The sequence below is a fragment of the Chanodichthys erythropterus genome, chromosome 7 (genome assembly GCF_024489055.1).
Source record: "Chanodichthys erythropterus isolate Z2021 chromosome 7, ASM2448905v1, whole genome shotgun sequence".
Classification (NCBI taxonomy): Eukaryota; Metazoa; Chordata; class Actinopteri; order Cypriniformes; family Xenocyprididae; genus Chanodichthys; species Chanodichthys erythropterus.
Genome location: NC_090227.1, coordinates 21,406,820 through 21,419,161, shown reverse-complemented (window position 1 = coordinate 21,419,161; position 12,342 = coordinate 21,406,820). Strand labels below are relative to the sequence as shown.

At 41.7% G+C, this 12,342-nt stretch overlaps 1 protein-coding gene across 2 annotated transcripts; it reads right to left on the bottom strand.

Moving 5' to 3' along the window:
- Nucleotides 1-2,019: 2,019 nt before the first annotated feature.
- Nucleotides 2,020-11,450, bottom strand: LOC137022693 (extracellular calcium-sensing receptor-like). Of its 2 annotated transcripts, XM_067389134.1 has the most exons (7): nt 11,417-11,450; nt 5,341-5,488; nt 4,708-4,999; nt 3,693-4,508; nt 3,332-3,559; nt 3,017-3,140; nt 2,020-2,930 (listed from the first exon to the last, which is right to left on the bottom strand). In XM_067389134.1, exons 2-7 carry the CDS (start codon nt 5,367-5,369, stop codon nt 2,020-2,022), a joined length of 2,400 nt encoding a protein of 799 aa, XP_067245235.1. In that variant the 5' UTR covers nt 5,370-5,488; nt 11,417-11,450. The 2 variants fall into 2 exon arrangements, with proteins under 2 accessions (XP_067245235.1, XP_067245234.1); XM_067389133.1 differs by lacking the exon at nt 11,417-11,450 and having other exon boundaries at nt 5,341-5,561.
- Nucleotides 11,451-12,342: the final 892 nt, after the last annotated feature.

Sequence of the window (12,342 nt, the reverse complement as noted above, 5' to 3'; positions counted from 1 at the left end):
TTAATTTTGGGGTGAACTAACCCTTTAAATCTGTTCAACATATAAAGTGATTGATTCTCTTCAGAAAATTTGGACTAAACCGCTTGATTCATATGGATTAGTTTTACGATCTCTTTATGAACTTTTTTAAGCATCAAAGTTTTGATTGTCTAGCTGTCTAAGGAGGGACAGAAATATCTAAATTTTACTTGACAGCATTAATTAAAGTTTCTTAAGGGTCAAGATCAAGTTATCTACATCTCTTGCACTGCAAGATACCACTCCTATAATATGTGTTGCACAGGTAGGCTAACTGTAGCCTACATCATGTGTGTAAGACTCCTTTAGAATTATTAAGTAATTATTCCTTCATGAATAATAAATAAATTTAGAATCTTGAGCATGCTTTAACACTTTACTGAAGGTTTATTGTAATAATTTGTAAAATAACAGTGTTTCTCTGTAGAACTTTTTGCACTGTCACTTTATTGAAGGTGTTTGATAATAATCTAGGAAAATTCTGTAAAATAACTTAATAATTAAATCATAAAAAAGTCAAATGACTAGCAGCAGTGGCTGCCAAACAAAAATCATAAAATTAGATTATATTATCTTAATTTAAACAAGGAAAAAGCTCTAAAACTTTTAATGAAAATTTCTGATGTTATTTAACTCCCTGAGGTCTGAAAACGCACCGACGCGTTTTGCAGGATTTTTTTCACATTGCAGCAAAACAGACTTAAAATACTCCGTCATTTCTTGTCATAGAGACATAAGTAATATATCAATTGAAACTATACAATTTCTTCTTTTATTTGTGTACGCTCAGAGTAAAAACACAATGTTGTGCTTTTTGTAAAAAAAAAAAAAAAAAAAAAAAACTAACATGATGCGTGATCTCTCCTCTCCCTCTGAACGATGTCCAATCTGATAGTTCTCAGAAAATGAACTGTAACTTATGAATACTAATGACAAAAAATTACACTTCTGTCTAAAGAAACGTTGAAATGTCAGGTTTTAAATCGTGTAAGGTAAATCAAAAACAAACACTCTGTTTATGTAATCTGTATGAAAATAGAGACATGTAAGAAGTCTGTGATTCAGCTCATTACCCGCTAATGCGGCCACGCCCACAGAGCCAGCGCTATTCAGAGGCAAATGAATGGTAAAGCCATTATTAGCAATCTCTAGAAGACATGCCGTTAGTTCCTAGTTCCTTTTCTTCTTTATATGAATTTGTGGCCTAAAGGTGTACAGAGAGCGCCAGTGACTATTTCAGTGACTTAAGTTTTTTTGTTTTTTCAATAACCACGCATAAACATTATTCCTTCAAAAATACAAACATGTACATGCATGTTCCTCACATATTATTGTAGCCTAGTTTGTGCTGAATACAGTGTAATGACACTTTTGTCATTTATATGTTCATGAACAACTGAAAAAAGCACAAATGTCAGGGCGTGTCAAAACTTCTCCAAGCCCCAAATCAGCCTCAGACTCCAGAGGGTTAAAATGTTAGTTAGGAGCTGTTGGAATGATGGAATTATTTTTGTTATTTTTGTGATTGTATAGGGGTGGATTTACCCATACTGACCAAGTCGTCTTGAGCCATGCGTCGCAAATTGATGAATACAGCCATCTGCTGGAAGCTAGTTATTAATTAATTAAGTTTTAAATATGGACATTTTTCTTACAAAAACCCATCACTTTCCTTCAGAAGGCCTTTATTAACCCCCCGATCCTTATGGATTCTTTTTATGATGGATGGATGCATGTTTTTGGGTTTCAAAATCACACCCCCCATTCACTACCATTATAAAGCTTGAAAGAGCCAGGATATTTTTAAATATATCTCTGATTCTGTTCGTCTGAAAGAAGAAAGTCATATACACCTAGGATGGTTTGAGGATGATTAAATCATGGGATCATTTTAATTTTTAGGTGAACTATACTTTTAATGATTATAATTCTATAAAACAGCAAGCATTTAAATATTTTAAATAATGTTACACAAAGATGAAACATCACAATAATATAAAACTATCTCTTTTGTGTTTCTCTTCCCATGATGGCTTTTTTAGTGTTTCTCTCTGGATATAAAATGATGATGTAGCACTTTGGGCCAAATATGGCCACCAATAATCCAAAACTAGAAGCTAAAATGGCAAAAATCTCCACAGCTACTGCATATTTCCCTGGTGAGCTCACATATGCTGGAATAAACGCAATCCACACAGCACAAAATATTAGCATGCTGAAAGTGATGAACTTTGCTTCATTAAAATTATCTGGAAGATTTCTCGCCAGGAAGGCTAACAGGAAACTTACTGCTGCCAACAATCCAATGTATCCCAGCAGCATAGAAAAACCAGCCACTGAGCCAATATCACATTCATATACTATTTTAGAGCGGATATACAGGTTGTTTTTATGGGGAGTTGGAGAAGCAGTTGATAGCCAGACTGCACATATCACAACCTGGATGGCTGTTAGGACAAGAACTGTGCATCGCTGTTGACGTAGTCCAAACAATTTCATTGCATCTTTCCCCTCTGGTCGAGATGACTTAAACACGGCTATTACCACCATAGTCTTGACCAGAATGCTGCAGACACAAAGGACAAAGCTTATGCCAAACACAGCATATCTTAACTGACACATCCACAGCTGTGGCTGACCAATGAACAGCAGTACACACAGGAAACACAGTTTGAGTGACACCAGCAGCAGAAAGCTGAGCTCTGAATTGTTGGCTCGTACTATGGGAGTGTTACGATGATGAGCGAAGATACCCATCACAAGAGCACAGAAGCAGGTGCCAAGCAGAGATGCAGTGGTCAGAGAGATGCCCAGTGGATCCTCATAAGATAGAAACTCAACTTCTTTGGGGACACACTGATCCTTATCTGAATTGGACCAGAAGTCATCTGGACACACCATGCACTCTGCATCTGTGATTAAGAGACAGAGAAAATGTTAACACAAAGGAAATTACTTTTAAATTGTATTCCAATTTTGCCAAAAATAATCTCTTCACCTGTTCTATTAGAAATCTCTCCATCAGCACATGGCAAGCAATCAAAACAGCAGACAGGAAGGCCCTTCTTCCTGGCTCGTCTGGTGCCTTGGGGGCAGCTCTCACTGCACACAGACTGCGGGGGCTGAAAGAGACATCATCTGTTATCAGAAATATTATTATTATTATTATTATTTATTTATTTTTTTTCATCTCTTTTATATAATGACAAGCTTGGCTTTTTTGTTGATTTATTACTTGTCTTTTCATATTTTTGAGCATTTAGACTATACATCTTCAAAAAGCACGACATTAACATGTTTAATGTCTAATTACTTTTTTTGCCTCAAAGTTCCAGTATATTGTATTCTCCTCCAGTGTGACCACCATGCCTGTTGCCACCCCATTATTTACTACACCAACTGTTTGGACCCTCATTGATCCATCAGAGCTTGGCTGCCAGTTAATCACATCATAGATGGCCAGGGCATCTCCATTCTTATCAAATGACACATGATCCCCAAAGCCTGTGGTGAAGTTCACTTTCTTTAGGTAGTGGACCAGCTGTACAGTTTGAAGACAGGTCAGGTATTATATATTTATCTGCAATTTGAATTATATTTATAGAGCACATATTTTGCAATTGCAGATCTTCTACATGCCTGGACAGAATCTGCAATATATCTGTGGGTCTTACCTGCCAGGGTTTCAGATTTGTTTTTTCAGCACATCTGTTGTCACTGAATGGTCCTCTTCCCTCCTCACACTGCATAAGGTCATGAAGCGCATATGCTAGGGCATAAACTGCCTTATAGACATTATACGATCCTCTTAAACCTGAAACATCAGTGTATGCTGTATTTGTGGTGCTCAGATCCTCCTGTCCTGTGCACACCTTTTTTACTTGCTCCCCATTTGTTTTTGTTACAAAACTACATCCAAATATGTTCTCCCAGAAGATCTTTAGCATATTATTTTTTGGATCATTGCTGGGACGGAGACGTAAAAGAAATTCAAGAAGTCCCTGGATTTCTCCACGTTTGATGGCAATGCCCAGTGTGCCCTTCAGAAAGGGCAGGAAACGTGGAGTGCGAAATATAGGTGAGTTGGACCAAGCTTCGCTTGCAATCCACTGTCTCCCTGTCAAATTTTGCAACACCACTTCATCCATTAAAGGCAGCAGATAGGATGAAGTCGAAAAAGCAACTATCACTCTAGCTGTAGAGGCCTGAATCACTCCCATTATATGCTGAATTTCTCTAGGGTTGTTTTGGGGCAGAATTTTAGAATAAGCAACACAAACTCCATACAGCTGCACAACCTTTTGGAAGGACTGAGCAGCATTGATACCGTAATCATCATCACTGTAGAGAAGACCAACCCAAGTCCATCCAAAATGGTGCAAAATCTGAACCATTGCCTGCACCTGGAAGGCATCACTGGGGATTGTTCTGAAGAAAGAGGGATACTTTTTCTTGTCACTCAAACAGGAGCAGGTGGCAAAGTGACTAACCTAATTAGAGGAGATGGAGAGAATGCATGAGACAGAAAAATAGGTGAATGCTTAACATACACATTGGAAACAATGTGTTGAGAAAATAGTGTTAAGATACAGCATATTTGGCTAAAATGTATTTGAAAAATCCAAAAATATACATATAGTGCAAAAATATGCATATAATGTATTTTTACTTTTTTTCATCCGATCTTACTATAGGAACACGAAATAGACCCAACACACTGGAAATGGCAATGGATGGAGTTGATCCTGGATCCCCCACAATCCCAATCACTGGAGGAGGGCCAGTGCAGTTGAGATTGGAGAAGGAATCCTGTGTCCCACTAGCCAGAGACATGGCAGCCCGGAACGCCATTCCTAGCCTCACACAGTTGTCATAAATTTGGTAACCAAGAGTGATGTTAGGCAGCAGGTTTGGATTCTTATTGATCTCATCTATAGTGAAAACCATGATTTGTGAATGCTTGAAGTTTTCCATATTGAATCTAAGAAAGAAGTAAAAAAAAAAACTGTTAAATGTTGATATTAAATGATACAGTCCAACTTTATATTAGGTTTTACATTTAAATTAATCATTTGATGCAATGCAGTATCAATACAGTTTAAAAAATACTTGCATGTAATTATATATCTGTAATTAATTTCTGTAATTACATTTATAATTACACTGTTGACCCATCCCTTACACCTTAACTCATACTTAAACCTACCCATACTACCAAACCTGTCCCTAACCTTAGCTAGTATCCAACCTCAATAGCAAGAAAAGTCTTTTTTTTTTCTTTTTTTTTTCTTAGTGAGATAGTCATTCAGGCCCCAGACTCACTTTTCACAGTATGGTGGCTTTGGCTGCATTCTGAAGCTCAGCTCTGGTAACACTGTGATTAAGTGAACGTCAAACAGACCTCCAAGTATAACATCTCCGTCCTGGTACACCCCATTCAATATGAAGCGTCCCTGGAGCTGACAAGTACCTGATCTGAGGATTGAAGCTGCAGAGATGCATTTAAGGGACAGATACAGGCAGATGTTTAGCGTGGCCCACATCACCCTCTTTCTCTGATCCACTCGCCCACTCTGCTCACTAATTTGTGATGAAGGCTGTGAGGGATGTTATTTATGAAGGCTGTGAGGGATGTTATTTTAAAAGAGTAGGTGGTGCCAAGTGGGAATTCCTGGAAATCACAACATCACATTCCTATCCCTTTATAATTTCCTATTCTACCCTACATTTATTTAATATTTTGCTTTGGGGGACAATAGTACTGATGAAATTATAGACATTGTATGTGTGTAAAATATGTATATGTATTTAAGTTTAATGACATATGTCATATATTTTCAAGAAGTGCATGATAATATGAATTGTTTAATAACATTTAAAAGTTTAACAACATTTGTAAGCATTTTAATTTACCTTAAAGTGCCCCTATTATGCATTTTCGAATATTACCTTTCATGCAGTGTGTAATGTAGCTGTTTGTGAGTGTAAATGATCTGCAAAGTTGTGAAGCCGAAAGTGCACGATAAATAAAGTTATTGTCTCTCTCAAAAAAAAAAAAGAAAAAAAAAAAAAAGATTAGACTCTGAACAACCTAAACGATTCATCAGGAATTCCAGTCTCACTTCTGCAACAGCCACACGTCACTGGGTAACACATTAGCACAGTGGTCTCAAACTCTCGGCCCGCCCACCCCCTCTACCCGGCCCGCAACTGATCTCAAAAATAAAACATAATCCGGCCCGCTAAATTATTATTATTATAATTATTATCTAGTTGCTACCAGTCTGATATGCAAAGAAAAAGTCGCCATTCTATGGGGGTATTCACATATCGCGTCACATAAGCGGCCGCGCTGCATTCTCCTTCTTTCCAATGCGCTTTCTCTCCAGTGACGTCTGTCGTTGCTATGCAACCATGAGCCGCGCTGGCGTCGCATCTATTATGAGCGTGTGTGCCTAAATTACAGTAAAAGCACTCGACTTTAAGTCACGAGCACCGATTTAAACCACCGAAACGCGTCCGATGCAGCCATTAAACGTTATCGATGCTCAAACGGCATCTTGGACAAATGTGTCTCAGCTGCGTGAGCACACGCGCTGCCAGGTGTCTGTCAAGAAACAGAAGAGTGTACAAATGTATTCAGGGATTGTATTTGTTCAGTACAGTGTTGTTCAGCGCAAGATTTTAATGTTATTTAAGCTAACATAAAGTAAGGGAAAATACTTCCACTAGATGTTAAAAACTAATAATGTATGTAACAATGAGATATTTTTGTTTTTTGGCAAAATAAAGTTGATATATATAGCTCCAGTTTTTTAGTTTATTTCTGACCACTCCACACCACAACTGTTGCTGGTTTTGTTTCTAAATGACTGATTTTTTATTCCATGCATCTTGTTGGATGTGAGAAGTCGCACCAGACTATTTCAATTAATAGTATTATATTATTACTATTATATTAGTTTATTAGTAATATTATATTAGTAATAGTATTATATAATTATATTACACTATGTAACAATGAGAGAGACACTGCTGTTTACATTTAGTATGGTAAATAAAATATTTATAGTATAGGTATAAAAATATTTTAGTAGGCCTAATGAAATTTGAAGTAAATGAGAAATAATGCAAAGGAAAGTAAATTTTCTGAAATGTTGCGCTTTCTTGCGCTTGAAGGTTAATATGGCCCTCCTATGAGGTGTCAATCACAGAAACCCCCCCCCCCCCCCTGCATTATCATTAGCATAAGCATAGTACATACGTTGTCTGTTGACGAACAACTTGACCCGCCCACAAACACTATAGCATTTTTCTGTGGTTAACATCATGTTGAGAAGACGCTGTGTCCTACACTGTGAAAGTAAATGTGTTTTATTTTTACTTCTGAGTGACAAGTCTGCAAAGAAGTGGTTACAATTAATTTTTTCAACAATACCACAGCAGTATAATCCCAATCTTTTTTTGTGTTGCTATCATTTTACTGACTACTGCTTCTCAAACCTCAGGGAGTTCAAGCAGGATTCACAAAACATTTGGTCTTAAAAGATGGATCAATGCCCAGTTTATTTGGACTAGCTTGCTCCTCTGAATCTCAACCTGAAAATATGATTAGTAATTGATGTTTATATTTTCTAGTGATCATTCAAAATATGTAGTTCCCTTTCGTGAGAACTATCGACGCTACGTCGAATGACGTGATGGGAACCCTCTGCATTTTGTGTTCGTGAAGCACCTCTGTATCCAACCAATGAGGAAACGTGACGTCAGAGGCGGGTGACGTCACAGACCAGGAAACTATAAAGCATACCCAGAACAAAGAACGCTAGCTTCTGTTGTCTTCAGCAAGCGCTCTCTGTATCTTGTGTGTCTTATTTGTTGTTGTTTGTCTTTTCACATATAAATAATCACGATCTCTTCGTCTGAGGACAAGAGTATCTCACACCAATCTATATATTTATATATAAAAAAGACACGTATTATGGCGAGAAACAGCAGTGAAGTGGGAGTGAGTATGCCCAGGCAGCTCTCGAGGGAGCCGTCTGTGTGCACTGTAAAAACTCACTCTCGGGACACTGTGTTCCAGTGTTCCCCACGGATCGGGTCCCGCTTCTGCTGAGGCAGGGCGGAGGCTCCATTCGTGGGGTTCACAAATGGATCTGACAGAGGGGTAAGAGACGGGTGCCGCCCTTTCTCTGCCTTCACCTGCCAGGTTCAGTGCCGTCTCCCAGGTGGAAGCACGCTCTGTGGTTTCTTCCCCCGGGTTGAGGCGTTGATATTCACATGTCCAGCTTTGAGGAGGTGGATATTGTGATATCGATCTGAGGATCGCCACCTCACAGTCACACACATATCATGTTTCAAAATCACACGTTTATAACAAATCAATCGTGAACAGCAGTTTGATTTTTCCCCTGTGCTACACTACAAAGTGAGTTGGGATACACACGATTTATGTGTCGTATGCTGGGAGTGGAGCATGCACGTCAGCTCACTACTGACAGTGACAGTGTTCATTCATAAAAATGTCCCGAAGAAAAGTATGCACTAGCGGAGTTTTGTAGCTCCACTCCTGTTTGCTTTATTCTCGAGGGAATAAAAGTCTATTGCAAAGCTCGGATCTGGATTGAGTTTTCATTAAAGAATATATGGCTCGGATCTCGGCAGCGCGTAGATTAAGTCTGCAAGAATGAATATACGGCTCGGGTCTTGCGTTTGCCGAGGCTGCGCATACATCACGTGTCCATAATTATGCATGTGTGTGTGAATGTATATTAATGTATATATATTTATATATTAAGGGATCTGAGCAGACGGGAGTTTCCCTTTCTCTCTTTCCCTAAAATACCTTGCGAATTATTACGAGCTATAATTCTTTTTTGTATTCTAAATGAAATATTGAATACATTAAATTCTGAGGAATTTAAAAGAAAATAAAGGAGACCGTTCTGCCAACCCTGCCACCTCGTGTGCTTCAGGGCGCAGTGGTTTCCAGTCTTCCTCCAAGAAAGAGGAGGATTGTAGAGCGGTCAGTTCAGGTGTTCCCTGCCGGTTCGCCTTTTCAGGGCACTGGTCTGACCGTTCATCCAAAGAAAGTGTCGCCACCCTTGGTCCCCCGCAGAAAGCTTGGGGACAGGGACAGGCAACACAGCCGAAGTCTTTGTGGGGTAACACAGATCTGTGGATTGTAATTATCACCAAGAAGGCTTCGAAGAGGTCCTGATGGCAGTGGAGCGGGACATTGGAGGGCAGCCCCCTCCAGATAGGGTTGGGTATTAAAATACTTGGTACCCATCCCTCTTTGGCGCCCTCAGGGGGCTGTTCTGCTAACCCTGCCACCCAGTGTGCTTCAGGGCGCAGCGGTCTCCACCGATCCTCCGAGGACGATCCTCACTTGATTCGGCTGTTCCTTGCCGGTTCGCCACTTCAGGGCACCGAGTCAAGTGCTCAAAAAAACACCAGAGGCCAGTCTTGAGAGACTGGTTCCCTTTGTAAATAAGGCAGAATGGAAACTTCTCCCAAATATTTCAAAATGGGTGCTGCTCACAATAGAAAAGGGTTACAAATTCGGGTCTCGCCCGCCCCAGTTTAATGGGGTCCTTCCCACAGTGGTGGCCCCCGAGCAGTCTCTGGTAATGGAACAGGAGGTTATGACGCTCTTGCAAAAAGGAGATATAGAAGGGGTTCTCCTCCCAGCAAGCTGTCAGTGTTTTACCTGCAACAATTTTACCTGCGGGTACGAAATAAAGAGACCTTGTTTTACAACCTATACTTCATTGTTCCAAAGAAGGATGGAGGGTTATCTCACAGATCAGGTCCGAGGACTGGTTTGTTGTGATAGACCTGAAAGATGCTTACTTTCATGTATCCATCCATCCTTCTCACAGGAAGTTCCTCAGGTTTGCTTTCGGGGACAAAGCTTACCAATACAGGGTTCTTCCTTTCGGCCTATCATTATCACCCCGCATGTTCACGAAGTGTGTGGATGCAGCGCTGGCTCCATTGAGACTCCAGGGCATCCATGTCCTGAACTATATCGACGATTGGTTGATATTAGCTCAAACAGAACAGTTGGCAGTTCAACATCGAGATGTTGTTCTGTCGCACATGAAAAAGCTTGGGCTGAGGCTCAACGCCAAAAAGAGTGTGCTGGTTCCGAGTCAGATTGCAAACTATTTAGGAGTAATCTGGGATTCCACCACGATGCAGGCACGGCTGTCTCCTGCTTGTGTGAATTCCATTCTCGGAGCCGTGAATGGGGTGAAGTTAGGCCAGTCACTCACTGTAAAACAGTTTCAGAGACTGTTGAATCTGATGGCAGCTGCGTCCAACGTGATTACTTTTGGCCTCCTGCACATGAGACCCTTACAGTGGTGGCTCAGGACCAAGGGGTTCTCCCTGAGGGAAAATCCTTTTCGCATGATCAAAGTCACGCGGCGATGCCTTCGTGCTCTGGTCATGTGGAAAAAGCCTTGGTTCCTGTCCCAAGGGCCTGTGCTGGGAACTCCTCGTCGTCGCGTAATGCTTACGACAGATGCTTCCCTCACGGGCTGGGGGGGCGATCATGAGTGGTCGCTCGGCTCAGGGTCAATGGGAGGACCATCAGCTCTCCTGGCACATAAATCGGCTGGAGATGATGGCGGTATTTCTTGCAGTAAAATACTTCCTCTCAGACCTGAGGGCATTAAAATGTGGGAGCAGACGCCCTGTCGAGGCAGGAGCCGAGGCCCGGGGAATGGAGTCTCTACACTGAGGTGTGGAGCTCACTTTGGAAACTTTGGTCGTGCTGAAATCGACCTATTTGCTTCAGGGGAATCAACCCAGTTTCCACTGTGGTTCTCCCTATCTCATTCAGCACCATTGGGTCTGGATGCCATGGTACAGATGTGGCCGAGGCCGCGTCTGCATGCATTTCCCCGTTTGCTCTGCTCCCGGGAGTTCTGGAGAAAGTACTCCAGAAAGGGGTCAGTCTAATATTGATAGCCCTGTACTGGCCAACCAAAATATGGTTCTCAGACCTAATGTCACTTCTAGATGGCCCCCTGATGGAGCTTCCTCTCAGGCAGGACCTCCTGATTCAAGCGGGCGGCATGATAATTCATCTACGACCAGAATTATGGAGACTGTGGGCCTGGCCTCTGAGGGGGCCAGGCTCATAGATGCTGCTCTCCCAACTGAGGTTGTGGAGACCATACTCCACTCCAGAGCTGCCTCCACAAGGAAGTGTATGTGGCCATTTCGGCCATACTGCTCTGGGGGATTCCTCGGTAGGTCAAGATCCCCTTTTTTATACGCTTCCTCTGTGGTACTCTGAGTCTGAGGCCTTCAGTACATAAAAGGACTCCAGCCTGGGACTTGGCCGTGGTATTAGACGGGTTAGTCGAGGCTCCCTTCGAACCACTAGAAGAAGTTTCAGAGAAATTCCTCACCCTTAAAGACTATATTTCTACTGGCTATTTCATCTCTTAAAATAATAAGAGATCTTCAAGCACTTTCAGCTGCTTCTTTGTGTTTGGAATTCGCACCTGGAATGGTCAAAGCATTCCTGCACACTAGACCAGGCTATATGCCTAAGGTCCCCACCAACGTCCCAGGTTCCATCGTACTTCAGGCCTTCCATCTTCCTCCATTTACAACTTCGGATCAGGAGAAACTCAATCTGCTCGGCCCAGTGAGGGCTTTAGATGCATATGTCCACAGAGCTGCCCTGTGGGGCAAAACAGATCAATTGTTTGTGTGTTTTATGGGTCTCATTAGAAAGGAGGTCCAGCATCTAAGCAGAGAATGAGCAAGTGGGTGGTCGAGGCTTTCTCACTTGCTTATGAGGCGGCTGGACAGCCATCTCCATTAGCTGTCCATCTTCCTCCATTTACAACTTCGGATCAGGAGAAACTCAATCTGCTCTGCCCAGTGAGGGCTTTAGATGCATATGTCCACAGAGCTGCCCTGTGGGGCAAAACAGATCAATTGTTTGTGTGTTTTATGGGTCTCATTAGAAAGGAGGTCCAGCATCTAAGCAGAGAATGAGCAAGTGGGTGGTCGAGGCTTTCTCACTTGCTTATGAGGCGGCTGGACAGCCATCTCCATTAGCTGTCCGTGTTCACTCGACTAGGGGTATGGTGGCCTCAAAGGCCTTAATGTCAGGAGTATCCATTAATGACATATGTGGTTCTGCTGGATGGTCATCCCAGCACACATTTATTGGTTTTACAACCTGGACGTAGGCTCCTCTCCGCTCCTCTCCTCTCCATACCAGGTGCATCCTCCTCTCCTCTCCATACCAGGTGCATCGGGTCCCTAACGACTGAACAATTGAAATATGGG